We start from the raw sequence: 26,171 nt of genomic DNA, 5'->3' as shown, positions 1-26,171 counted from the left end.
GCAATCAAATAATCTGTGCTTTTGCTTGGGTGCCCTTGCTTGTACCCAGCTATAGCCGTTGGGCTGATTGTGTCCTTTTCCTTGGCACAAAGGCGGTCTGACGCCTTTGTGCTCTCTGAAAGTCTCCTTCCAAACGGTTCCCTCGGGGAGCAGAACACCAGCACACACTCACAGGGAGGGGAGGTGCTGAGAGCACTTAACACCAGTTGCTGTCATCTTTCCGCCAGCCTGAAGAGGTACTTGGCAAATCTCTTTGGAACAGACTCGGAGCTGCTCACGCAGCCACCAGGAAAGGGGAGATGCACCTTGGGAAGCTTCTGCCTGGCGAGCTTTTAATAACTCTCACTGAGAAGCTGAGGCAAAAATGGGTTTTTGACAATTGAAGCATACTCCTCCTCTTACCACTTGTATAAACATGATTTAGTGACAATTCTTTTGGAAGTTGGTGGAATTTCACTGGTAAGCAGCTTATCCCGCGGCTCTAGCCTGGCACAGCAAAATTCATTTCACACCTCCTTCCCCAGGCAGAATTAAGGATTCTGATCTTTTGCCTGACATCACCGGGGTTTGCTGGCAGTTTTCCTTCCCATCCTGGCAGGGAGAAGAGAAGCTGGATGTGTGCTGTGGCATCCCCAGCTGAAGCTGTGAAGGAGCTGCAGCTGGGGTAAGTTGTCACTTGTTGCCTACCCTGATTTCCCCCTGCTGAGAAGAGGGGAAAATCCAAAAGCAAAACCTTGGGACTGGGGGGAGTCTTCCCTGGGGCCCTAAAATGCTGTGCTGGGATGGGTGAGGAATGGGGACCACAGTGTGGGCATCACAGGGAAGATGGGAGGTGCCAGGGACAAGGGGCTGTGGGATGGGGGTGTAGTAGGGACTGAGAATGCAAGATGGGGTATTCAGGTGGGAGATGGGGAAGGAATGGGGGGGATGTGTGATGGATACATGGTAAGAATGAGGGGATATGGCATGACTGGTGCTGGATGGGTATGTGGCAGGGGATGCAGGATGGGAGATGTGAAATGGGGACCTGGCAGGACCAGGGGTGCTGGATGAAGGATGTAGGACACAGCTGTTACAGGGTTGCAGGACGAGAACAAGGCAGGGACCAAGGGATGCAGGACTTCGGATGTGGGATGGAGACCGGGTAGGAACCAAGGATGCAGGAAGGGGGATGCAGAATGGAGATGTGATGGGGATGGGAGATGCAGGGTGGGGGACACGGTATGGACCGGGGATGAGGGCGCAGAATGGGGAATGAGGAATGGAGACCGGATAGGGACCAGGAATGCAGGATGGAGGATGCGGGAAGGGGGTGTGGCAGGGGATGCAGGATGGGGACGCGGTAGGAACCAGTAGTGCAGGACGAGGACCTCAGGACGCGGGGGTAGCAAGAGTTGCAGGGTGCACGATGAGGAACGAGGGACAGGGACAGGTCAGGGACGGGGGTGCAGGATGGGGACAGAAGGTGGGTCGGTGCTGAGGCCGTGCCGTGCCGTGCCGTGCCGTGCCGGCGGCTCCCCCGCCCCGGTGTCGGCGCGCAGGTGCGGCGGGCGCGGCGGAGGCCCCGCCCCGGCCCTCCCGCCGGTGCCGCCCGGTGCCGCCCCGCGGCCGCACTCGCCGGCGGCGCCTCCCCGTGCGCACCGCACCGCTCCGCACCGCGCCCGCTCCCCCCGGCGCTGCGGCAGCATGCGGGGCTGCGGCGGGCGCCGCGCCCTGCTGGCCCTGCTGGCCCTGCTCCTGCCCGCCGCCGCCGCCGGCCCCGGGCCCGCCGCCGGCCCCGCCACCGGCCCCGGGCCCGCCGCGGCGGGGGAGAGCCCCGGCAATTTCATGGAGGACGAGCAGTGGCTCTCGTCTATCTCGCAGTACGGCGGCAGGATCAAGCACTGGAACCGCTTCCGAGACGTGAGTCCGCGCCGGCAGCGGGGCGGGGGGGACGGGACGCGCTGCCGGGCACCGGGAGACCCCTCCCCGCACTCCCCGCCCCGCGGCTGCGGCTGCCGCAGCGCGACCCTCCCCGGCCCCGGCCCCGGCCCCATCGCCGGGGATGCTCGGCGGTGCCCGCATCCCGCCGCGGCCGTGGGCGGCTGCCGGCCCCGGTACCTGGGGGATGCTCACCGGCTCCGGCAGCGCCGCCGTCTCCCTGCCCGACGCCAAAGCTGCGTGGCTTGTGCCGGTGCCTCCATAGCCGGGGCTTGATCCCAAAGCGACCCTCTGCGTTGTCCGGGGTGCTGTCTTCTGCACCCTCTTCCCCGTGCCCGCCCGCCCCTTGCGGGGGCTGCGCCGTGGCCTGATACCCTCGGTGGCAGCCCAGCCCGTGTCAGGGCACGAGCATCCCCCGGGACACCGCTTCCCCGAGCCCCGCGGGGTGTCTTCGGAGCCCCGCGCGGTGCCGCAGGCGGGGCCGGCGCCGCCTCGGCGGGGTGGTGACCCCTGGGGATGTGGGGGACGCGAGGCAGGGAGGATGAGGATGCAGGCAGTGCTGGAGAAGCGCTGGCACACCGGGCTCGGGATGCTGTCACCTCTCCCCGTTACACAGCCCTTGCGAACAGCCTCGATGGCATTTAGCTGCAGCCCTTAATATTATGAGGCAGTCGGGTTTTTTCTCGGGCTCGTTTTACACCTCCTGCTCGTGTCCTCCAGGGTGGGAGACACGGTGCTGCAGCTTTATCCTAAGGAGACCCAGGACACCTGCAGCAGCCGGACGGGGAGGGGGCACACCCCGAGCCGCCCCCCCACCCCGAGCCAGCCCCGCTGGTCTTTGTTCAGATGCACTCTCGGGTTCACCTTGGCAGGGAGGATTGGATGGGATGGATGGATGGATGGATGGATGGATGGATGGATGGATGGATGGATGGCAGCAAGGGAGATATGCCCACTGCATGGCAGGGAGCACGACCCCCGAAATAAACCAGTTGGGCATCCCCGGGGAGGTTCAGGGCTGAGGGATGCCCACCCCCGGGCGCTGGCTGCACGCGTGGGGCCCACCCTGCTGCTGCCGCGCTGGGGAAGGGGGGGGGGGGGATTGGTGGTGCAGCCCTACTGGCGGTTAGCTTGGATTAATAAGCAAATCCATGGATTTGTGGGGTTTTCGACTGAGCAGCGCCGGTGGGGGGATGCACGGGGAGGAGGCCGGCGGCCGTGGCGAGACCCGCGCCGCAGGGAGCTGCCGGGCGCCGCAGTGTTACCAATCACAGCACGGGAACGCGGCTATCGATTGCGGTGCAAACACCGCCGTGCTGGAGTGAGACATCCCCTCCAGAGCTGCCTCCCGTGCCGCTGCTTCCAGCTGCCATCCCCAACCCTGCCCACCCTCTCCAGGGCAGCAGGGATGCTCCTGCCTCATCACAAAGCTCACCCCGGAGCATCCCGTGGGGCGGGCCATGCTGCCTGCTGGGAGGGTTGGAGTCCCTGCTGCTCCCCCACACCCCCGGCATGCTTTCGGGGTCCTGTGGGAGCAGCTCTGCCTCCCCAGGCAGTGACATCCATCTTGGCCCACTCCTTCTGGGCTCACGGTTGAAGAACCAGGGTGGCAGCACCATGGGGATCCTCTGAGATCCTCACTGGGCTCCCAAGGGCTTCATCCACCCAATGCCATTTCCATCCCTTTCCCAGCTGGCTGATGGGGGAAGTCTTTATCCAGTGTAAAGGCTCTGCAGGATTACAGGTCTAAGCCAGAGATGGGGAAGCACACTGGTGGTCAGTGCCAGTGATATCCAGGGCTGGTGGCGAGAGCTTTGGGCACCAGAAGGTCAGGGTGCCCCACTGGCACAGGGTGCTTGTCACTGTGGGATGGGGCCAGGAGCAGGGCTTTGTGCTGTCCCAGAGCTGATGGTGGGCACTCTCTCTCTCTTTTTCTTTTCTTGCTTCCGGCTGGGCCGTCTCACTGCCATGCTGCCAGGAGGTGGAGGTGAGCCTCGAGGGGCTACCGAGGGGGTGACACCCCGCTTGTGTGGGGAGGCTGCTCCCTGTCCCTGCTCCCTGCCCTCCCGCTGTGGGGTGCCCAGGGGGTGTGTGCAGCGGGAGCCGGGCCGGTGGGCCCGAGCAGGGTGATGGCACGCCTGGCCCGGTGTCACCTCTCCCGCCACCTGCACTCACGCAGGCTCTCCCCAATTCGCAGGATGACTACATCAAGAGCTGGGAGGACAACCAGCCCGGGGATGAAGGTACCGCTGAGATGGGTTTGGGCTGGAGCACAGTGGGCTCGATGCCAGCCAGTATGGCGAGGGGTCGCACTCTCTGCTTGCACCCCCCCGGGTTTTTCCCTTCCGGCTCGGAGCGGTGCTGGGGTCGGTGCGAGCTGGGAAGCAGCAGCTGGTGCCGAGGCGGCTGCCCAGCTGCAGCCTGAATGGCGCTTTGTGCCGGGCCGGCCGGGGCTCCCCTGGAGCGTCCCCGCCTGCCCCAGTCCCTCTGTGCCCCCCCAGCCCTGGACACCACCAAGGACCCCTGCCAGAAAGTGAAGTGCAGCCGGCACAAGGTGTGCGTGGCGCAGGGCTACCAGCGCGCCATGTGCATCAGCCGCAAGAAGCTGGAGCACAGGTAGGAGCGCGGCGGCGCCGGGGCCGAGAGGCGGCAGGCGAAGGGGGGCCGAGGCGGGGGCTCACAGCCTCTCGCCCCGTGCAGGATCAAGCCGCTGGGCCCCAAGGCGCACGGGGGCTGCAAGCCCTGCCACGCCGCCCCGGTGGCTGCCGTCTGCGGCTCCGACGGCCACACGTACAGCTCGGCGGTAAGGACAGCGGCACCCGCCGCGGGGACGGGGCCCTGTGCCCCGTGTCCGCCCGCCGACGTCCCGCTGCCGCCCCGCAGTGCAAGCTGGAGCAGCAGGCGTGCCTGGCCAGCAAGCAGCTGACGGTGCGATGCGAGGGGCAGTGCCCCTGCCCGACCCCGCACAGCCCTGTCGGCGACAGCAAACAAGGTGAGCGGGGTGCAGGGCACCGGGGGACCGCCCCCGAGCTCTGCCCGGCCTGACGCTGCCCCGCTGGACCCCACAGAACTGTGCACCGGGCAGGATCTGGCCGACCTGGGTGACCGTCTGCGCGACTGGTTCCAGCTCCTGCGGGAGAATGCCAAGCAGAACGGCTCCGGTGGGCTCCCCGCCAGCCCCACCTCTGGTACCTGTCCCTGCCATGCGGGGAGGGGACGTGGGCTGCTGTCCCCAGGCGGGCCGGGCAGACACGGGCTTCATCCTACCCTGCAGCACTGGAGAGGAGCGTGGCGGCCACCTGCAAGGAGGCGGTGGGGTGGATGTTCGCCCGGCTGGACACGAGCGGGGACCTCTTCCTGGAGGCGACTGAGCTGGCCGCCATCAACCTGGACAAGTACGAGGTGTGCATCCGCGCCTTCTTCAACTCCTGCGACACCTCCAAGGATGGCCGCGTCTCTGCTCCCGAGTGGTGCTTCTGCTTCTGGAGGGAAAGTGCGTCAGGGCAGGGGGGAGATGGCACTGAGGGGCCGGGGCCTGGAGGATGCACTCCGTGAGGCTGGGGGGATCTGTGTCCTGAGGGATGCATGCCATGGACTGGGGAATCTGTGCTGTGGGATTGGGGTTGTACCTCATGGAGTTATGGGGAATCCATGCTATGGGATTGGGGTTGTACATCGTGGGGTTATGGGGGATCCATGCTATGGGATTGAGGTTGTACAACGTGGGGTTATGGGGGATCCATGCTGTGGGACTGGGGTGTGGGGGATCTACATCATGGGATTGGAGTTGGGAGTGGGGATGTACATCATGGGGTCATAAGGAAGCCATGCTGTGGGGTTAGCGTGTGTGAGGGAGGAACATATGTCATGGGGTAATGGGCAATCCTTGCTGTGGGTTTGGAGTGGCTGTGGGATGTTTGCCTTAGGGGGAGAGATACACCACAGGGTTTGGGGGGCCTGGAAAACATGTGGGGATGCATGCTGTGGGTCGTGGGGAAGCACATCTTGGTTTAAGGGGGATATGCATGGTGGGGGATGCACAGCGTGGAGCCAGGGGGATACACACTGTGGAGCTGGGGGATGTACTCCGTGGGTCAGGGTGGGTGCACACTGTGGGATGCACACCATGGAGAATGCACACTGTGGGGTCTGGGGGATGCACCCCATGGGGGCATCTGGAGTTCTAGGGGATGCACACCACAGAGATGAATGCTGTGGGTTTGGGGGTGCACACTGTGTGGGGTGAGGGGTTGCCTGTCCCGGAGGGGCTGCATGCCTGCCCTAAGAGCAGCATGTGGTGCTGCTGCAGAGCCGCCCTGTCTCAGGGAGCTGGAGAAGATCCAGATCCAAGAAGCAACCAAAAAAAAGCTGGGTGAGTGGGGCATCCCAGGGCCCTTTCCCCCAGCAGTGCCCCGTGCAGCCGGGCTGGAATGAGGATGGGGATCTCCCTGGGGGGCTTTGGCACTGCACGTGTTTGGGGGGGGTGGGGGGCCATCGCTTCCCTGCAGGCACCTTCATTCCCAGCTGCGATGAGGATGGCTACTACCGGCGGGCACAGTGCGAGCCGGGCGGCGGCGAGTGCTGGTGTGTAGACCAGCACGGGGCCGAGCTGACGGGCACCCGCGGCCATGGCAGCCCCGACTGCGGTGAGAGCTGCGGGGAGCACCCGCCTGGGGACGGGGCTGCAGCCCCGGGACCGGCCCTGAACCTCTGCCCCTCGCCCCTCCAGATGAAGCAACGGGGTTTTCGGGCGACTTCGGGAGCAGCGTGGGCTGGGAGGATGAGGAGGAGAAGGAGCCGGAGGAGGCGGGCGAGGAAGGCGAGGAAGAGGAGGGCGAAGCAGGCGAGGGCGACGACGGCGGTTACATCTGGTAGAGGAGCAGGAGAGCCCAGTGGGCGGCACGGCCGGGAGGCAGCCCCCCAGCTGGTGGTCCCCGTGGCCCCCCCGCTGCCGGTGTGGCATGGGGTGGGTGCTCCCCTCTCCGGTCCCGTGTGGGATGGGCCAACGGGGCGCTCGCCTGGGGAGGGGGTGAGCAGGGCGGGGGGGGGGGCGTTCTTATGCGAATTTGAGCTTTTTTTTTTTTTTTTTTTTTTGGGTAGAGCCTTGTAGGCCTAGTGTGCTGCTGCGTGGTCTTCAACCGGGCAAATGGCGCTAATAAAAGTGGGAAAAAAAAGAGGAAAAAACAAAAAAAAAAAACAACAAACCCCCTTATAGATAAGCTGCCCCTCCTCCCTCCCCTCATCCCCCCTCATGTTGTGCTTGCGTGGCTGCCCCGGCCCCCGGCGTTGTGTAGTGGCTGTGAAATAAATACCCCGTGCTGTGTCAAACACTCGCCCGCCCGTTCCTCCCCATGGCACCCCCCGTGCCTCCCCTGCACCCACCTGCCTTGCAGGGCTGTCCTGGGCAGGGGGTGGTGGTGGTGCTGTGCCCTCCAGTGAGCAGGCACTGCAGGGCTGGGGAGCAGGTTGGGGTGGGAGTGCCCCCCTGTCAGTGCCCTGGGTTGGTTCCTGCACTCTGCTGCCATGAAGCTGGAACTGGCCTCCCTCCCCAGGGACATGTCCCCTCCCCAGCTGCTGACCCTCTCCAGCATCCCAAACCCCCTTTCCACAGGGTCCAGAGCCGTGGAAGGAATCAGAACTGCCTTCCCTCCCCATGCTTTACCCCAATCCTACCCCTAACCCAGAATATCCCTTACAGGACCAACCTGCCCCCCAGAACCCAACCCACACCCTAGTGAGGGCCTCCACCACCCCCCCTGCAGCCACTCAGCACACGGGACACCAGGGCCTCAATTCACTGCATTTATGGCCCCAGGGAGAAAATAAAACAATAACAGACCCCAAACTTCTCCAGTCTGGGGCTGTCAGCAGCTGTCAGAGGCACTGTGCTGTATCCCCTGCCCCAGAGTGCCCATGCTCCACCGGCTCTGTGCAGTGCAGGTGCTTGGGCCCCACACCACCGGGCTGAAGAGCAGATGTGGCAGCCCCATCCTTGGCATCTCAGTCCCTGATACCTCGGTCCCTGGCACAAGCCTCACAAGAGGGGCGTCAGAGCTTGCTGGGGAGTCCTGGCCTCTGCTGGAGCTGCCAAGTCGCCCTCACCCCCTCACCCACCCGGTTGAGCTCGGCGAAGGCGGCGGGGTCGCCAGTGCAGCAGTAGCATGCGACGAGCGGCTGCAGGATGGTGATGGGGATGCAGAAGTTGAGGTGGGGGTAGGTAGCCCCCACAGCGGTGTCCCGCGTGTTGCTGGCCACGATGCCTGGCGGGGAGGGAGTGATGCCCACATCACTGGGTCTGGCCGGGGGATGCCCACCCCCACCTGCCCACGGGGAGACCCCTGGCTTACCCATGAGGCATCCACTGCGGGAGGAGACGAGGGGGCCGCCGCTGGAGCCCCCGTGGACGGCACAGGTGGTTTGCAGCATGACAGGGCGCCCAGCCACAGCCACCACGGCCGAGAGCACCCCTGCTGTCACCGAGGGGCCGCACGCCTGCCCCAGCGCCCCGAAGCCCACCACGCTCACCTCTTCTCCTGGGATGGGAGAGGCAGCAGGTGTGAGGCAGTCCCTACCTAACAGCCCGTGTCCCCCCAGTGCTTACCTGGGAGGAAGGTGTTGGCCAGGCACGGTGGGACAAAGCCTGGCACGCTCTCCTCCAGCTCCACCACGGCCACATCAAAGGGGGATGACTCCTCGGTGGCAAACACCACATGTCCCCTGAGCACGGCGACATTCCTAAGGACACGGTTAACGAGATGTCATGGCGGGGGACACGCAGGGTCGGGGGTTAAGGCTGGCAGGGGGACAGCCGCACTCACTGGTCGGGGCCGGCTGCCGGTGTCACGTAGAGTGGGGCTCTTGCCTCCACGACGTGTCGGCAGGTGAGGAGCATCCTTGGTGCCAGCAGCACCCCGGAGCCCCAGGTCGCCCCGCACTCCACCAGCGCCGTCCAGCCCAGGGGATCCTGCCCGCTGCTCGCTGGCACCGCGGCCACCCACGCCGGCACCGGCGGCACCACGATCCCGGCTTCACCCAGGACGCCGGCGCTGCTGCGCAGGATGGCGGCGAGCGAGCAGAGCAGCGTGAGCCCGACCCACTCGGCGCCCTTCCAGCAGAAGGAGGCGGCGATCACGGCCACCACGCGCGGCCCGTCGGGCGAGGGCACGAAGGCGGCGCCGCCCTCAGTGCCGGGCAGGCAGCGGGCATCGGTGAGCACCAGGGCGTTCTCCTCGCCCGCCAGGTTGCTGACCACGCCCCGGCTCAGCGTGTTGAGGAACAGCTCGGGGCACAGGTCTCCGAAAGGCGACCCGCAGGCGAGCAGCGCCTGCCCCTTGCGCAGGCAGCCGGCGCTGGTCCGCGCCGCCCAGCCGCCCTCGGGCGCGTCCAGCCCGGGCACCCGCAGCCAGGCGAACCAGGGCAGCGCCCGCGGGTCGGTGCCCGCGTCCTCCGAGGCCCCGAACCGCCACCGCTCCGCCCGCCCGAGGCCGCGCTCCAGCGCCCGCCGGAACGCCGCGCACGGCACCAGCGCCAGCAGCCGCGCATCGAGCTCCCGCAGCCCGCCGGCCGCGGCCCCCAGCACGACGCTGAGGCGCGGGCACGGCCGGAGCGCGTCGGGCAGCAGCGCGGCGGGGCGCGCCCAGGCGAGGGGGCCGGCGCGCAGGAACGGGGCGAAGACGGCGGCGTGGCACAGCACCAGCGCGGGGCGGCGGCTCAGCACCAGCCCGCTGCAGCCGCCATCGCCGCCGCCCGCGCCCCGCACCCGCACCGCGCAGCACGGCGGCGCCGCCATCGCCGCCATCCCCGCCGCGCCCCCGCGCCCGCCCCGCGCGCCCATTGGCTGCCACCCCGCGCCGCGCCCTCCCCATTGGCCGGGGCGGAGCGCGCACGTGACGGGCGCGCCCCCGCGGGGCCCTCACCGGGGGTGCGCGGCCCCCGGCCCGGCCCCGCTGCCCCGGCCCCGGCCCCGCTGCCCCGGCCCCGCTGCCCCGGCCCGGCCCCGCTGCCCCGGCCCCGCTGCCCCGGCCCCGGCCCCGCTGCCCCGGCCCGGCCCCGCTGCCCCGGCACGTCAGGAATTCCTGCTTTGGAGCCGCCCCTCGGCCCCGGGAGAACCGGGACCCTCGGCCCGCAGCCGCCCCTCGCCCACCACGACCCAGCGCTGCACTTCGGGACACCGGCACACGCGCCCCTTTCCCGGGACCCTCGGCCCGGACACCCCACGGCCACGCTCGCTTCCCACCTCACCCGCAGCACCAACGAGTACGAAACTTTTATTTCCAACAGAGGTACCGGGACTGGGAAAATCCTTCTGGAACAGCTAAAATCGCCCCCGAATACCGGGAGTCAGACCCCCCCTCCCCGTTTCCCCCCCAGCCCCTTCCCGGCTGTCTGGGCTCGGTGTGGGTTTGTTCTACCAAGAGCAAAGCCCTGCAAGCCATGAGCTCTCCCTGGATGCCAGCCCGGAGACAAGCGGCTCTTCCATCCTGCCTGTTTCCCTCACTGGCTGCACTGTGCAGGTCACAGGACCATGGAACCATTGGATGAATATCCTGAGTTGGAAGTGACAAGGATTTAGTCCAGCTCCTAGCCCTGCACAGGACAGCCTCTAGAATCCCACCCTGTGCCTGACAGCGTTGTCCAAACCCTTATGGAATTCTGTGGCTGGTGTTCTGATGGCCCCAAGGCCCAGCAAACACCAAGCCAGACTGAGGCTCATTGCCCCTTCGGTGGAGAAAGACATGTCTTTATTGAACTGAAAATGAGTGCCAGACAGCAATGAAACTTCAGACAAAAAAAAAAAAAAAAAGTCCGTTGAGAGTATAAAAGAAACCAGTTTAGTCTACATTAATCACCTCATGATATGCAAATGTCAAACACTTCCATGCTACAACAACCAAAACTGCTCCGTGGTTCGTACTGTGATGGCGTGGCCAGAGGATCCTCAGTGGAGGGTCTGGCCTGAGGGGGAACCAGGCAGTCCCTTCCCACTACACACCAGCCTCAGCACCTGCACCAGGTGCTCCTCCCCAACTAGTAAAAAGAAAAAAAAAAATTCCCTGTAAACTAAAGAAGCTGGGATTGCACACCTCAGTCCCAACAGCACCGCGCTGTCGTCGGTCAGCGTGACACAGCACAGCCACCCTACAGCTCAGTTAAGCCCAAATGCTATGTTTATTGAGGACTTCTAATATCGTGATACCTTGGTTCAGTAATTTGTGAAATACCTAAATACCGTTAAATATATTTTTAAAAAACCCTAAACCAGACTCTGGACTAAACAAGATGAACGTTAAACTAAAAAGTTAGAAGGGACGTCATTTACATTAACACTTTCTTTAAAAAATAGAATCACTTTTTCCTTTTCTGTTTGTTTGTTTTTGAAGTCAATTAACCACAGTGGTGAGACGTGCTCTCTTTTTCAGCTGTTACATCGCAGCGTGCAGAGTTTTGCCTTCCCAGCCTGGAGCAGCCCCGCTGTCACCCAAGTGGCAGGGACAACTCAGGAACAGCGCTGCCTCCCCGCCGCGTGGAAAAGAGTGGTGTCACCACTGTGCCATAAGGGCAGCCGGAAAACCAGGAGTCTCTTGGACAATGCCAGTATGCGCTTGGAAAGCCTTCCACGTTCTAATAGAAAAGTCCATAGGAAGCTGAAGTGAACAGGATCAGTCCAGAGGAGTAAAACTCTCGTGTCCGTGCCAGTATCAGTCAATGTACTGCGATAGCCAGCGGAAGCCCTCACCGTAGCCTTGCCTCTTGAGCACACTGCACATGAACACCTCCATGGGGCGCGCATTCAGGTCCTTCAGTGGCACATTTCCCTGGGGAAATCCAAAGAGGAGTCACATCTGCACCCCTGGTGCCCTCAGGGAAGCACCCAGCGAGCCACAGCCATCCAGGGGAGCTCCTTTTGCAGGCCCCTTTGTGTGTGCACTGCATTTTGGACAATCCCGGCAGCCTCAAAACTTGCCCAAGGGCAGCATCAGAAGTTTGGGTTACAAGGGACCTTAAAGATCACCTCATTCCACCCCATTGCTCGGTCCCACTGTCCCAGGCTGCTCCAAGCCCCGTCCAACCTGGCCTTGAACCTTGCCACAGCTCCTCTGGGCAGCCTGTGCCAGGGTCTCCCCACCCTCACAGGAAGAATCTCTTCCCAATTTCCCATTCGAAGCTGCCTTTGGCAGTGGGAAGCCAGTCCCTCTTGTCCCACCGCTCCATGGCTTTTAAACAGTCTCTCTCCTTGGCTCCCTTCAGGCACATCATCATTATTATCATTGATTGACCTTGACCAATTAGTGGACAAATTCCCAGTCACAACTCAATCAGGGCTCAACCTGCAAGGAAGCAGGCAAGCGCTCCCCATTGCCAATCCAAGATTTGGATGCTTCCCTACCTTTCCTGTGGTCTGTCCGTAGAGCCCAAAGATCTCCCGCAGTTTCTCCTCACTGATGGCCTCTGGTCTGTCGATTTTGTTTCCCAAGATAAGGATTGGCACGTTGCATATTGTCTCGTCTGTCATTAACGCCTGCATGCAAGAGCCAACAAGAGCTGAGCAGACAGGTGGAAAAAGGAGTCGTTGCCTGAAGAAAACGGTTTTGTTTGAGCTCTGTGACCAACAAGGGCTCCTTTCTGGGGCTTCCATACTCCTGTGGAAGACTCACAGAATCACTGAGGCTGGCAAATCCCTGCCAGCCCATGGAGTCCCAGCTGTGCCCAGTGCCCACCTTGTCCCCAGCCCAGAGCACTGAGTGCCACCTCCAGCCCTTCCTGGGACACCTCCAGGGATGGGCACTCCAAAGCTCCCTGGGCAGCCCTGCCAAGGCCTGAGCAGCCTTTCCATGGAGAAAGGAAAAGCTCCTGCTGCTGTCCCAGCTGAGCCTCCCCTGAACTCAAGTGCCTGTGGCCAACCCAGAGCAAGGACATCCAGGCTCCTCCAGCTCTGGGAGAGATGGCTGTTATTCATAATTTAGCTGATCAGGTCTTGGAGAAGGGAAACAAGAGAAGTGTATTTACATTAAGCTCAACTTTGGATTCCATAAGCCGTGAGTGATCTGCACAGTCCACCAGGAAGACAATCCCATTGATGGCAGGCAGGTAGTTTTTCCAGACCCGGCGAGCTGGAAAACACAAGGGACAAACATGGCCCTGTGAAATCTCCACACAGGGAAAAATCCACCAAGCCTCAGCAACCATGGCTGCCTTTTTAGCCAGGCTGTCTTCCTTCCAGTAGTTTTGTGTATAAAAGGGCAAAAAACCTGTGTTTAAAACTTCTAGAAAGTACATAACTAAAAATCCATCAATTATACAAACTAAATTATATTGCAGTCTTCCACAGCTAAAAATACTCCAGGCAGCAGGGCATGAACTGGCAGCATTTCCTTCCAAGCAATCCTACAGCCAGGAGGTTGCTTCCACGTATTGTTCCATAAATAAATCCAGGCAACAAATAATTAGGCACTGCTAATTGTTGACACTCGTCTGGATCAATTTTTGGTCATTTTTTCCTCACCTTGTTCATGTCCACCCAGATCAAAAGTCGTAAAGGTCATTCCAGCAATTGTCAGCTCCTCTGATGCTGAAATGGAAAGCACAGGTGGGATTCAAGAAAACAAGGAAGGTGGGCATTCATGCTGGCATCACACATGCTCTTCCAATAAGGAATTCCCTAAACTTCTTGTGGAATTCAGCGGCTGAAATGCAGCCATTTCCCAAAATCACTAGCGGCAGAAACTAATTTCTCCTGCTTCCCCACAGAAGCTTTTTAACCTGCAATTATTATCCCTTATTAGACTTTCCATTAGGAAAATCTTCCCTTTCTACTAATTGAGCCATACCAGTTCCTGGGCATTTCTAGAGAGGAAAACACAGACCCACTTCAGCCTGGGTAAGCACAGTGCAGCTGCAACCTCAGCTCAAGTTTTAAGACCCTCAAATCCCCCAGGCAGAGCTGCCACCAAGGTGTCTTCCTACACCGTGTCCCCACAATTCCAGAGGAAAAGCCAGGCCGGGAGGCTTTTCCCAGGGAGACTTACTGGGATGTAGCGTGGGGACGTGCTGACCCAGCCTGTCATCTTTGAGCATGTGCAGCAGAGTGGTTTTCCCTGCGTTATCCAGCCCCAGGAAAACCAGCTTTCCAGACTTCTTGTACAAACCTGCGAGGAGAGGGAACAAAGCAAGAGGAAAGCTGCAGCGGGCTCGTCCGGAGCCAGAACGCCACGCTGCTTTTTTGGGGAAGTCCTTTCCCAGAGCTCTGCTGCCACCTGTGCACACTTGCAGCACGGACACGGGGCAGCAGGGAAAACACACAGAGCTCTAACAGGCTCCTTCCAAGGCATGCTCACAGCAATGGACATTTCCTAAGCTCGTGTGCCCCTGAGAATTCCATTCTTTCCTCAGATCTGTACTAGCAGCAGAGGACAGCGTGCAGCAGAGTGTTATGGACCAATCTGCCTCCTCAGAAAATGTTAAAATTGAACAAACTCATAAAAGAGAGCAGCGAGTTGTCCAGGAAAAAGTGCAAAGCAGGGAACAGAGTGTTGTTTTCTTGGCATAAACTGATTTTTGTTGTGTCTGCCACAGGAAAGCTCCCAAAAGTTTCCAACAGGACTTCTCACCCTGTCGCTCTAATCCTCCTTTCAAGAGGGGATCATGAGAATGGGCACCCTATCCTCCAGCAAGGAGTTCCACTGGAATCCAGGACTCTAGGAGGAGGAGGAGGAGGATGGGGCTCCCTCCCTGTCAAGGCAGCACCTCTGCCTGGGGCTGGACAGCCTAGCTGCTCTCAGGCATGCAAAGGGCAAGACAAACACCTGAGTGGGAGCCCAACGCCTCCAAATACTCCCAAAGTTTCTCTGCACCAGTGTAAAAGCCCTTTTATTGATACAGAGATTCCTCACCAGACTTTGCACTGGCCAGAGCTGCTGCACACCACCTTAACCCCGACTTTTATGGGATACTGGGAACCGGAGAAGCCGAACCCACCCGGAGGGGGCTGCTGAGGCATTACCTAGGAACTGCAAGACGCTGCTGAAGCCGTTGTAGAGCCATTCGAAGATGAAAGACATCTCTGGAAATAAAATGCCTGCGGGGGACAAATCCCAAACCCCGCGTTACGAAGTGTCGGTGCTCAAAGGGAGCCGCGGTCACGGCCTCCGGGACGGGGGGGTCGGAGGTCCCGGCAACGGGAGGGGTCGGCGGGAGCGGGGGCGAAGGGGAACGGGGGTGAGAGGAGACGGGGGGTGAGGGGCCACCGGGGTGAGCGGGGCCGGCCTCAAGGGCGGGCGGCGAGGCCTGGCCCCCGCCCCGCCCCCGCTCTGCCTGCGTGTCACCCCCCGCGCCGCCGCCGCCCCTCTCCCGGGCCTGCCAGGCGCCCGCCGCCCCGCTGAGCGCCCCGCCGGGCCCGGCCGCCGCCCCCGCCGCTCACCCCCGGCTGCCCCCGGGCCGCCGCCGCCGAGTCCCGTCCGCGGCCGCCGCCAGCGCCCCGCCGGAAACGCGTCAGCGCGCGCCCCGCCCGCTTCCGGCCCCGCTGGCCCCGCGCGGCGCCGGGGAGGGCGCGGGTTCGAGAGCCGCCCGCGCCCCGCGGGGTCCCGGGTTCGAGACCGGCCTCGGCCCCGCGGGGACGCGGCCCTCAGCTACCCCCTTAACCCCGCCTCGCCACAAAGGGCAGCGGGCAGGACGTGCTGTGCAGCTGCTCCGGGCGGGACACGAGGAGGAACTCCTCCACGGAAAGGGCGGCGAGACTTGGAGGGGGCCCAGGGAGGCGTGACCATCCCCGGAGTGTCTGAGGGACACTCGGTACCCGGGTGGGGAACCGGCCACAGGCCGCACTCCATGATCCCCGAGGGATCCTGCGATTTTGTGACCCCTCAGCTCCAGAGACGAAAAGGAGAGGGAGCCCCACAGCACTGGATTTCAGTAGTTTTTTATTTCTAGCATCCATACACATCCCAGGTGAGTGATCTCCTGTCATGACTTAGAGCACACCACATGACAGTCACAAGCAGGGTGTTCGGGTTTTATAAATTATTTCTTCCAGCCTCCACCAGGCCTCAGCAGACATGTCACTGCTAGGTACGGAATTCTAATCAGCAAAGTTACAGGCAAGGTCTTGCTGACACTGAAGCTATTTTTCTGGTCTATTCCTGCGTGTGGCAGCAGCTCGGTGGGAAGGACACAGCTGTCTCACCACCATCCTCGGGACTCAGTTTTTCTGGTAGTAGAACCATTTGTCAACTGTGTGGGGCAGAAAAAAGGAGGGGGGATTAGTCCCCTGTGAGCCACCCAGTTATTAAGTAGTTACGTGGCAGTGTGTGTGTGTCACCTCCAGCTCAGGGGCTTCCTCTGCTCCTGGCAACAGCTCCTCAGCACAGCAAACAGGTTCTGGCACAACCCTGTTTATGTGGATTTGTTTTCCCAAAGCAGCCAGCCTTGCTCAGGCTGCCATTAGGAGCATTCATGACTTGGTGCAGGCAAGGACAGCAAGCCAGGCTTCCCTCTGGCTCAGCTGACTCAGGGAGGCAAAGCCTCCAACTCCCATGCCCACATGGGAGACACACATTTCTCCACAGATTTATTCCCCATGAAGAGATTGGAAGTGTCAGCCTGGCTCCACCTTCTGCTCCCAACACCACCCTGTTTGCCTTCGGGCCTTGCCCTGGCTACAGCAACATCCAGGTTTACCTCACACCCTCATTTTCCTATGCACAATTCCTCTGAGGAAGCCCCTGCTGTGTACTGGGATGTCAGGGTGGGTTTTGAGGCTCACCTTCGGGTGGGATGGGGCTGGCAGCTTTACACGGTGGTGCCTGAAACAAGAAGGGTGTTATCAGAGACCAGAGGTGTCCTTCACTCTCCACACATCATTTAGGGCTGCACAAGTCTTTCCTGAGCACCATTTAAGCCCCTGTGGCAGCTGGTCAGCTGTGGGGGGGACATCTGAGCTCATGTGCAGCATCCGGTCATTCCTGTAGCCTCCCCATTCCGGAGATGCCCGAGGGGCTCTCCTCCAAGTGCAGGCTCCAGGGCCATCTGACCCCCAGCACAAGCAGTTCCCACTCCAGACTCTACACAGCTGCAGGCAGTCCTGGATTTTTTTTTAAATCTACAACGTTGGTTTAAAAATTATGGGGGAATAGAGGCACGAAGGGCTCTCTGAGAACTCCTCTGAAGAGCTTTCTCTGGTATTCAACAAGCAAAGACAGTGCAAATCCCTGTCTGGTGACACATCCTCCATGAGGGCTTTCAAAAACCTTGATGAGACCCCTAATTGGGATACCAGCACTTTAGAAAAGAACACAATGGTTTTAAAGGTCTCTCCAAGGCTACATGAGACCCAGGTTTCCAGTTATGGAAGAGAGACAAGATGTGCACTTCAATTTTCCTGTCCCCTCCCCTCTAAGCCCTTTCAGGCTGCCAACAGCAGTACTCTGCAAGTCTAGGGAGACACAATTAATTCCTGAGGCTGGACAGGAGAACTACACCTGGAATATCAAGCTCTTCATTCTGAAGCTGCAAAATCCCTGGGGAATTAGATTCTCTTTTCTCAGAGGGAGACCTGTACTGTGAAGCTCTTGGAAGCCCAAATATTAAAACCCTCTCAGAACAGCTGACAACCAAGCTACAGCTCAGAAGTTTAGCCCTCCACGCAAACTCCGTTTGGGATTCCATCTCTTGGATGACTAAGGGCAGGGAGGAATGTCTGGTTTGCTCCACATCCACCCTGTTTAACCAGAAGCAGGTGTTCAGCCACCCAAAACACTGTGAGCATGCCATGTGCCATTCACACAGAGAGGACAGTTCACCACACAAACTGCACCGTTTTTCCCAACAATAACACCAGGATTTGGCCACTCAAACTGGTACTTACTGCATCCACAGTAGCTTTTGCACAGTCTTGACTACAGCAGAAAGGGCTGTCGGACACCGTCAGGTTGGTGCTGGAAGACATTGGGCACTTGTGAGAATGTGCAAGCCTAGCCTCCCCCCAGGAGCATTAAATAATGGAATATTAAGGACTGCAGCTGCCAAGTGGAAGAGGAAGGCCTGGGGAGACAGCCAGCAGCTAACAGAAAGCATGGCACCCCTCAGGAAGTGATGTTCCAGGGGTTTTAGTTTAGGGAAGGGGAAGGTGCACATTCCCACAAGCATTAGCCTACCAGTTGATCTCCCCTCCGTCAGTTTTCTTTGTTATTAAAGCTTTCCAGTGTTCGTGGGTGCCTTTGATGACATCCAGGGCAAAATCCTGACATTGGAAATGAGAACAAACATCATGTTACTTGGAAGCACCAGATCACCTTCTCCAGACTATCACTAACAAGATGCTCTGGAAGGGGCTGGAAGAAACCTCTTCTGCTCCAGTGCCATTCAGGAAGAGCAGAAACTCCCAGGACACAACAGCTGAAAAAACCAGGATTGTGTAGGAGAATTGTTGTTTTGCTTCCAAGATGGGAGGATCTGCCAAGGTCACAGAGCAAGCTTGGGGCCAAAAGAAACTGAGCACAGTCTCGGGCTAGTGCTCCACTATAAAAGCACCTTCACCCTGCTGCTCCTCCCACTCGGTTTGTCTCCAGCAGCTTGTTGATCCGGGCCTGTCCAGGAGCTCTCTTCCACTCCAGGCAAATAATTCAGACCAGCAGGAAGAGACATGCAGCTGATCAGGCTTTGCAACTACTTAAAAATGAATTTGTTTCCAGGCATATCAACCTCTTCCCTTAAAAATGAGCAATATATGCTCAAGCATTAACCTGTCAGCTGGAGAAGGAAACACATGCAGTCCTTTCTTGGTGTGAACACTGGCACTAAACGTCCTGGTTTGATACCAAACCAAGCCAAATAAAACACTGCAGAGCATGTGTGAAGTTCTGTATCCTGATTTTCCAGTTTCCTTGATGGGTTTCACCCATCCTAAGGGGCAACGAGGTGTTCCAGCCTGACCAGCCTAGTGCTGTGCTACAGCCAAAGGGGACAAGTCCTTCACGACTTCCATTTTCTTTCCCAGAGAGGGCTTTTGGAAGAACTCCCCTCCTCTGCACCATCTCTGGAGCCCTGGGAGTTGAGTCACCTCACTAAACCCCTCATGGCACTCCAGGAAGGGCAGAAGTGAGGACACCAAAACAGGATTTCACCCGCTCAGGAGCAGTAACTTATCTGATCCAACCCAGAGAAGAGGCAGAGTGCTGCCAAGGCAGAGCCTTACTCACAGGGTGTGAGGGAACACTTCATGCCTGAAGCAAGAAGTGTTTTAACTCCTGAGTTAAGTTTAACTTGCACCAGGTTGCAGTGGAACAAAGTCCACAGGTAAGGGAGGCAAAGGGTGATGTCAAGCTGCCTTTGCTCCACAGCTGGAGGAAATAAACCTGGTGTTTTCCACCTGGTTCTGACACGAAGGCTCCCAGCCCTCAAATGATCCCACATGAAAAAAATATTCAATGACACCATGGGGATAACCCCAGGCTTTTTTTTTTTTTTCCTGGTATTCCTGTATTCACTAGGATGGAAAAAACCAGCAGGATGAACTGAAATCAACTATCAGCACCCCCATAAAAATCCATTATCTCAGCAACTTGCTCGTGTTCTCACGCAGCCTGAGCTCAGGTTTTGGGCCAGGTGCCACTGTGCAAAGGAAGGTGATCCTACCTTGCCTTTAAATTCTCCATTAAAAGCAAACTGGTTTTCTGGCTTTCCATCCGGTACTTTGTATCTTCTGAACCAGTCCACAGTAGCTTCTAAGTATCCAGGCTTCATCCTTCTGACATCCTCGATGTCTGGAAGGGGACATGAGGTTTGTTAGCCAGAAACAGTAACAGAATGTAGTGAATTACAGAATTTATGTGGCTCTGCTGAGTTGTTCTGGGCTGTGCCTCTTTCAGCCCCTCCCCAAGCAGCCTTAGCAACATTTCAGAAAGGTTCCCTGAAGCCTCAGTGAGTATGTCCTCAGGGAAGTTAGTGTTTCATCCCCAGGGTGTGTATCCCAAGTGTCCCCAGGAGCTGGGACACATTTAAACAGTTTGGATTAGAGGCTGGGGGGACAATCCCTTTTCTTCCACTGTGTTTGGAATGCCAGGCTGTGCCGAGGGTTGGCCACATGTGCCAAACTGCAATGAAATGTTTTGCTCTAGGATTGTCCTTCCAGCACCACATCTGACTGATAGCAGAGCACAGAAGGAGCAAGCCCTGTCCCCACCTCCTGCAGGTTTTCAGGGGAGGAAGGGAAGCACTGATGCTGCTCCCCCCCCCTGTAACTCACCATTGTAGCTGGCTGCTTCGGGGTCTTCAGTGTTGATAGCAATGACCTTCCAGTCTGTCTCTCCCTCATCAATCAGAGCCAGAGTGCCCAGCACCTTCACTTTGATGACTTCTCCCCGAGAGCAGACCTGCAAAAGGACAAAGGCCTTGTTGTCCATCCTAGTGCACCCAGGAGTGCACGACAGGAGGCTGTGCAGGGGCTCAGCAAGCAGCCAGGTACCATGAAATTAGCTCTGGCTGTCAGCAGCTCATCAGCCCTGGCTCATCGCAGCAACAGTCTCCAGAGGCAGCAGAGGGAAACATCACATTGTTAAGGGGAGGAGGGGTAGGAAATGAATAATAATCCCTGAATAATTGGCTTTGGAGACATTAATTACACGTTTCAGGAGTCATTTAGGATGCGCTACCTTGCTTCCAATTTCGCAGACATCAATTGGATCGTTATCTCCACAGCAACCAGTATTTTCATCCTTGTGACCTGGGTCTTCCCAAGTCTGAAAAAAAACCCCAAACCAACACCAAAATCAACTACACATAAGAATAAGAACTCGCAGGTTTAAAGAGGTAGTAAAAAGCAGGTTTATTTCGGGCATGCAGTTGCCTGGAATAAACAGAGGATGGCCCACTTCACACCTGCTGCCAGGTCAGGTATTTGGGCTACTGTTTCCCTTGGGCGTGGGGAGTTTGAATTCAAGTTAAAAGGTCTCATCTTCCAAAAGCTAAGCAGCCCCTTCCTACCCACAAAGCCCCTTTCAACAACTTTCCAGACTTCCTCCCTGTCCCACAGCTGTGTAAAGGTGAAGTTCACATCTATAAAGGGCAATTGTTGATTTGGCTTCCTGCCTGTTCCTCTCCCTATTCATTCCTTAGCAGAAGTTTCCTGAACTCGAGATAGCAATCCAGCAGAGAAGGAAGACAGACAGGGTGTATTGTTTCCCTTTAATTAAACAATTAAAAACCCTGGAGAAGTGATAAGAATGTGGAGTCCCACTGTGCTCTCCAGTGCATCTCACCCACAGTGGTGAATGCACATTGAAGGACATGACTCCAGAGGCCAGTTAATTGACTCCAAGAACAAGGGCTGTTTAAAACACGCTCCTGATCAGGAGTGAAAAGCACATTCCCACATAAGGAACATGTACTCCTAAGGGTGTTGAGATATAAAAAAGAAAGTTCCTCCCAAACTTCTCTGGGGGGACTAGTGTAGTCAGGACCTTGTGATGCATCCAGAATGGTGAGGAAGATGTTCTGACACCTGGGTGGTGCTGTGGGGCTGTTCACAAACCCTATCACATTTCTCTACCAGGAAATGTTAAGCGCTTGATGCACAAATATCTTTGATCACAAACACATAACAGAGCAAAGGCTTCAAAAGACACAACTGTGCACAAAGAAACAAGCAGCAGAATTCATTCAAGCAGGAAACAACTCAACTTGTTAAGCCACGTGGGGAAAACACTTGACATGTGCTACTGTCAAGAGCACAAACACCGAATTCAGAGTGCTTGCCTGTGATCTGTCACTGACAGCTTATTTCTTTGGAGGAAACCCCAGCCTTAGAGAACATCAGAGGCAAACAGGCCTGTTTGAAGTCTCACTGCGCTCCAGACCAGACTCTCTGCTGACCTTTTTGCTCATTAATACAGTGGCAATTGCAAGCACCCTCCCTCCTCCCCAACAGGAGGGATGATCCACTGGGATAAACCACAGTACCTGTGGGATGGCACCATAATTCCAGATGTAGCCCTTGTGGGGAAACACGTTTGCTACAAAGCGCAGTTTCCCTTTCTTCACATCCTGCTTAATTGGGTTTAAGGGTTCCTTTGTGGAAATCTGAAAGAAAAGTTACATAAATCCCTCTGCTTTACCCTTTATGAATAAAAAAGTGATTTTATTTTTAATGGAACTGACAAGCCAAAAGACCAGGAGATGATGCTGATACCAGCAGCAGATACTGGACACCTCCTGTTGCATTGCCATCCCTTGGTTTCTAGCAGACTTACAAGCCTTGGAATCACATGGAGCCAAGAGCCATAAAATATTGCTTTTATCAGAAGCCATGTGAGAACACCACAGCATTCCAACATCTGCAATCTCAGCCTCCACATCAGAGGAGGTTTATTTCCAGGTTTATTTCCTCCATATCAAGCAGGTTCTCACAGGAGAAGTTAGAAACCACTAACTTCTAAGCACCAACTGGCAGGTAGAAACCACTGCAATTCCAGAGGTGGAATTGAGGAGGGCTTGACAAAGCCAAGCATTAAGGCTGGAACTGTAATGTAGTTACCTCCATTTTAGCATTTGTCCATCGAGGTACCTCCACGACCATGTTGAACACATTCTGAAGAAAGCAAAACAGCAGTGAGTGGGAAGGAATCTTGGGGCCATGCTTTAAACTAGGGAACACATACAAGTGAGCAGAAAAAACAGCCAGCTCACCTGAAACCATGTTTGTTCTGCTGTTTTGGTTTCTTTTTTCAGAGCTAATTTTGAGACAGCTGATAAAAGTCCTGTAGCCCAGTCAGTTGCATGTCATCACTCCAAGCTGAATCCCACAAAACACCCCAAAGGCCAGATTTGAAGTTCCCACATGTTCTCCAGCAGTTGCCACCTACAATCATCCCTATCACATTCCTAGGCTACAGGAACAGGTTAAATCAATGGCAAACAGCTGCATACAAACTACCCTGGACACAACAAAATGGGGTTTAGGCCTTATTTATTAAATACAAAGTGTTTAATGCTCCAGAAAGAGCCACTCTGGCCATTCAGAAAAGACAAGACCAACATGAGAAACCACCTATTAAATAGTGTAGGTATCTATGTACTGCCCTGAATGAGTGAGACCATCACTCCCAAATATTCTAGTAATAACGTAGGGAAGGATGCCCTTTCTCCAGGCTGACACTCCTGTAAAAGCAGACATTGCTAGTGGCATGGTGTGAGGATAAAAATGTGGGGGAGAAATGCAGAACCACATCTCACTGTATCTCATTTAGAGGTGACACTCGAAAACATCTCCTGTTGATCCAGCTGGCCTGAGAGTTCAATGTCAGCCTCCTCTCCAAGAAAACAAGCTTTTCCACACCTGTACCTTAACATCTGCTGTTTGAAGAGATTATGGCCTAGTAACAAAAAGTCAAACCTTGCTCCCTGGCCTGGGCCAGGTTTCTAATCCCCACCTTAAGCAGTATTAGCATGGCAAAGTCCCTCGAACCTGTATTGCCCCATAATTGGCTTGATACTGTGCAACAAGTGCTGTTACATCACTGACTTTGCCCACACCCTTCCCTAGCAGAGCTTTATTACAATCCCTTGATTGCAGGGGGGTCACTGCTCATTTGCATTTTGCATGTAGAAAGGTACAGAACTATTTTTATTCCTAACTCGAGGGAAGGAGTGAGGCAACTGGAACAGGCTGAGCTGGGAGCTTCTGGCTTTGCAGGCAGGGAAAGATGACTTGGGGCTGCATCTTTGTAAGGACTGAAGCTTCCCCATGGTCCAGCTTGGCCAAAGACACACAGAGAGGAGCTCAAGGGCATCCCTTTGCAATGATACAGGTCCAGGTAAGGTCAACACAGCCCAGCCTGAGACTGAAAAAAACACAATCTGAAATCCTCTCAGTGTCTTAGGAGTCTGAGGATAAGGATCAAGGAGGCCAGACAGAGTGGGACAACCTTTTGCTCTGAGCTGGGCCCTGTAATGTAGCTGGCAGCCCACCTGCTAAGTGATGAGAAAAACCTCAGTGCTGAGGCACTCCAGCCACAGAGAGAGCCCCGTGGGACCAGCACTATTGTGTAACTTCGGGGACTGTGACCTTCAGCTACTGGGACTTTTTTCTCTGAATGACTTGGCACAGAGGTGCTGGCAGCAGCACTGCATGCCTGAGGGCACACCAGTTTCCCCTGTTAAGCACTACCAGTTCAAGGAACTCCCCCTCACCTCTGTACACACTCCCCTGCTTCTTCCTCCCCTGTTCTGCAGGTGCCTGCAAAGCATGGCACTATCTGCATTTTCCTTGGCTGGGTTTCCTGCCAGGCACCTGCACTGGGAACTGCTTCCCTACTCAGCCACTGCTGAGTCCTTGATGACCACAATCCATCTTTTCTCCTCCGTGAAGGCAAAAACCACCTCAGGTAGCTCCATCACCTTCACCTCAGCAGCTCAATCAGCTGCTTTTTAGAGATCCATCTCTCAGCTCTGCATATTCTTTCTTCCTTTACCAGAACCACTCTCCACCTCTGAATTTCATCTCTCTCTAACAAGGAGTAGTTGCTCCACTACATTTCCCGAGCTGCACAGCTTTATAGTCAGAGAAAGAAACAAGCTACAACAGTAAAGGAAACAGTCAGAGCCCGAGGTACCACTGAAAAAACATTAAATGAAAACTGAAACATAACCATTCTGATTTCCTGAAGCTGGGGCATTTTTTGTTCACAACAGCCTAATTTGACTAACCACTGTCTGCAAGAAGGATGTGAAAGCCCTGCAGCACTGCAAGGGGCAGGTTCTGCCAGGCAAGAGGTCCCAGGAGATGTTACAGCAGGAATTTAACCTGTTCATCTTCACTCTCTTTTCTTTGTTGTATTATACTTTAGGTCATACTGCAGCCAAACCCCAAGCCTGAAATATCATGCAGCACGCATAGGAATGGGGATAGATATTACAAAAAAAGCAGTTTTCTGCTTAGCTAACCCAAAATGCCTGCATGGGTAAGCTCAAGCCAACCACTCGCATCTCTGATGCAAAAAATGAGAATGAGATCATCCATTCTCTTCTCCTGGGCTGCTCCACCCGAGGCCAGGACAGCAAGAAACCCATTCCTTGTAGGGTGAGCCTCCCCTGGGTGCCTTAGGCTGCAGGACCCCCTGGTTCCTTGGACGTTTCGGGATTCCCTGATGCCCCGTGTGTTCCCAAATCCCCTGGTTCCTGGGTTGTTCCCCGATGCCCTGGTCTCTGGGATGTTTCAGGACCTCTGGTCTCCAGTGTGTTCCCAGATCCCTTGATCCCCGGGATGTTTCAGGACTCCCCGATCCCCTGCGTGTCTCAAGACCTCCTCTCACCTTCCCGGCGTCCGCGTAGATGGGGATATCGTGGAAGGGGGAGATGTAGCGCCCGGCGGCATCCTCTGCAAGGCAAGGGGAGGGAGCCCAGTCAGCCGCCCGGCAGCTCGCACCGGAGCGGGCTCAGGCGAGCGCTGGCGGGCAGCGGAGGGGCAGGCGGGGCGCGGGGGGTGGCGGGGCCGCAGCACTCACTGAAGAAGAGCCGGTACTCGGGGCTGTGGGGCCCGGCGCGCTCCTCCACGCCGTACCGCGACATCGCCGCGCACGCGTCCCGCTCGCCGCCGCCGCCGGGGGTGGGGGACACCGCGCGCGCCCCGCCCCGCGCGCGCGCGCACCCGGCCCGCCCCGCGCCACGCGGCGCGGCCGGGAACGGCCCGGCCCGGTGGGAACGACCCGGCTGGGAACGGCCCGGCCCGGCTGGGAACGGCCCGGCCCGGTGGGAACGGCCCGGCCCCGGTGGGAACGGCCCGGCCCGGTGGGAACGGCTCTGCCCGGCTGGGAACGGCCCGGCCCGGTGGGAACGGCCCGGCCCCGGTGGGAACGGCCCGGCCCGGCTGGGAACGGCCCGGCCCGGTGGGAACGGCCCGGCCCTGCTGGGAATGGTCCGGCCTGCCTGGGAATGGCCCGGCCCAGCTGGGAATGGCCCAGCCTGCCTGGGAATGGCTCTGCCTGCCTGGGAATGGTCCTGCTCACCATGGCCAGAACAGCCTGGGCTGTCATGGACCCGCACAGCATGGTCCTAGCCCAGCATGGTTCAGCATGGCCATAGTAGCAAGCGGTGGCATGGTCCAGCACGGCGTGATCCTGCATGGCATGGCTGGCACAATCCAGCATGGCATGATAACAGCCTGGGGTGGCATGGCATGGCTTGGTCCAGCATGGCACGGCCACTGCAGTATGGTGGGATGGTCCAGAATGGCCACAAATGCAAGGAGTGGCATTGTCCTGCAT

The 26,171-nt window shown here is 57.8% G+C and overlaps 4 protein-coding genes across 5 annotated transcripts; 1 reads left to right on the top strand and 3 right to left on the bottom strand.

The window, feature by feature from the left end:
* Positions 1 to 1,613: 1,613 nt before the first annotated feature.
* On the top strand, positions 1,614 to 7,236 carry SPOCK2 (SPARC (osteonectin), cwcv and kazal like domains proteoglycan 2). The gene is made up of 11 exons (XM_021543853.4): positions 1,614 to 1,902; positions 3,899 to 3,907; positions 4,118 to 4,163; positions 4,422 to 4,536; positions 4,621 to 4,723; positions 4,804 to 4,912; positions 4,989 to 5,108; positions 5,195 to 5,413; positions 6,230 to 6,292; positions 6,429 to 6,566; positions 6,650 to 7,236. The coding sequence occupies exons 1-11, from the start codon at positions 1,687 to 1,689 to the stop codon at positions 6,793 to 6,795; spliced, it is 1,284 nt and encodes a 427-aa protein (XP_021399528.2). The 5' UTR covers positions 1,614 to 1,686; the 3' UTR covers positions 6,796 to 7,236.
* A 472-nt stretch (positions 7,237 to 7,708) lies between these two features.
* Positions 7,709 to 9,709, bottom strand: TYSND1 (trypsin like peroxisomal matrix peptidase 1). The gene is made up of 4 exons (XM_021543849.3): positions 8,739 to 9,709; positions 8,522 to 8,655; positions 8,268 to 8,453; positions 7,709 to 8,180 (listed from the first exon to the last, which is right to left on the bottom strand). The coding sequence occupies exons 1-4, from the start codon at positions 9,707 to 9,709 to the stop codon at positions 7,969 to 7,971; spliced, it is 1,503 nt and encodes a 500-aa protein (XP_021399524.3). The 3' UTR covers positions 7,709 to 7,968.
* A 1,356-nt stretch (positions 9,710 to 11,065) lies between these two features.
* Positions 11,066 to 15,405, bottom strand: SAR1A (secretion associated Ras related GTPase 1A). Of its 2 annotated transcripts, none has more exons than XM_021543886.3 (7): positions 15,338 to 15,405; positions 14,921 to 14,995; positions 13,947 to 14,066; positions 13,424 to 13,489; positions 12,928 to 13,031; positions 12,308 to 12,494; positions 11,066 to 11,735 (listed from the first exon to the last, which is right to left on the bottom strand). In XM_021543886.3, the coding sequence occupies exons 2-6, from the start codon at positions 14,976 to 14,978 to the stop codon at positions 12,357 to 12,359; spliced, it is 486 nt and encodes a 161-aa protein (XP_021399561.1). In that variant the 5' UTR covers positions 14,979 to 14,995; positions 15,338 to 15,405; the 3' UTR covers positions 11,066 to 11,735; positions 12,308 to 12,356. The 2 variants fall into 2 exon arrangements, with proteins under 2 accessions (XP_021399561.1, XP_021399560.1); XM_021543885.4 differs by having other exon boundaries at positions 12,308 to 12,439.
* Positions 15,406 to 15,819: 414 nt separating this feature from the next.
* On the bottom strand, positions 15,820 to 25,515 carry PPA1 (inorganic pyrophosphatase 1). Its single transcript, XM_021543852.3, has 11 exons — positions 25,413 to 25,515; positions 25,221 to 25,285; positions 22,445 to 22,498; positions 21,871 to 21,990; positions 20,565 to 20,651; positions 20,159 to 20,285; positions 19,549 to 19,676; positions 18,069 to 18,154; positions 17,780 to 17,849; positions 16,679 to 16,718; positions 15,820 to 16,146 (listed from the first exon to the last, which is right to left on the bottom strand). The coding sequence occupies exons 1-11, from the start codon at positions 25,474 to 25,476 to the stop codon at positions 16,115 to 16,117; spliced, it is 873 nt and encodes a 290-aa protein (XP_021399527.1). The 5' UTR covers positions 25,477 to 25,515; the 3' UTR covers positions 15,820 to 16,114.
* Positions 25,516 to 26,171: the final 656 nt, after the last annotated feature.

The sequence above is a fragment of the Lonchura striata genome, chromosome 6 (genome assembly GCF_050655825.1).
Source record: "Lonchura striata isolate lonStrDom1 chromosome 6, ASM5065582v1, whole genome shotgun sequence".
Taxonomy (NCBI): Eukaryota; Metazoa; Chordata; class Aves; order Passeriformes; family Estrildidae; genus Lonchura; species Lonchura striata.
Note: the sequence above shows the minus strand (reverse complement) of the source record. Positions and strands in the feature narration are given on the sequence as shown.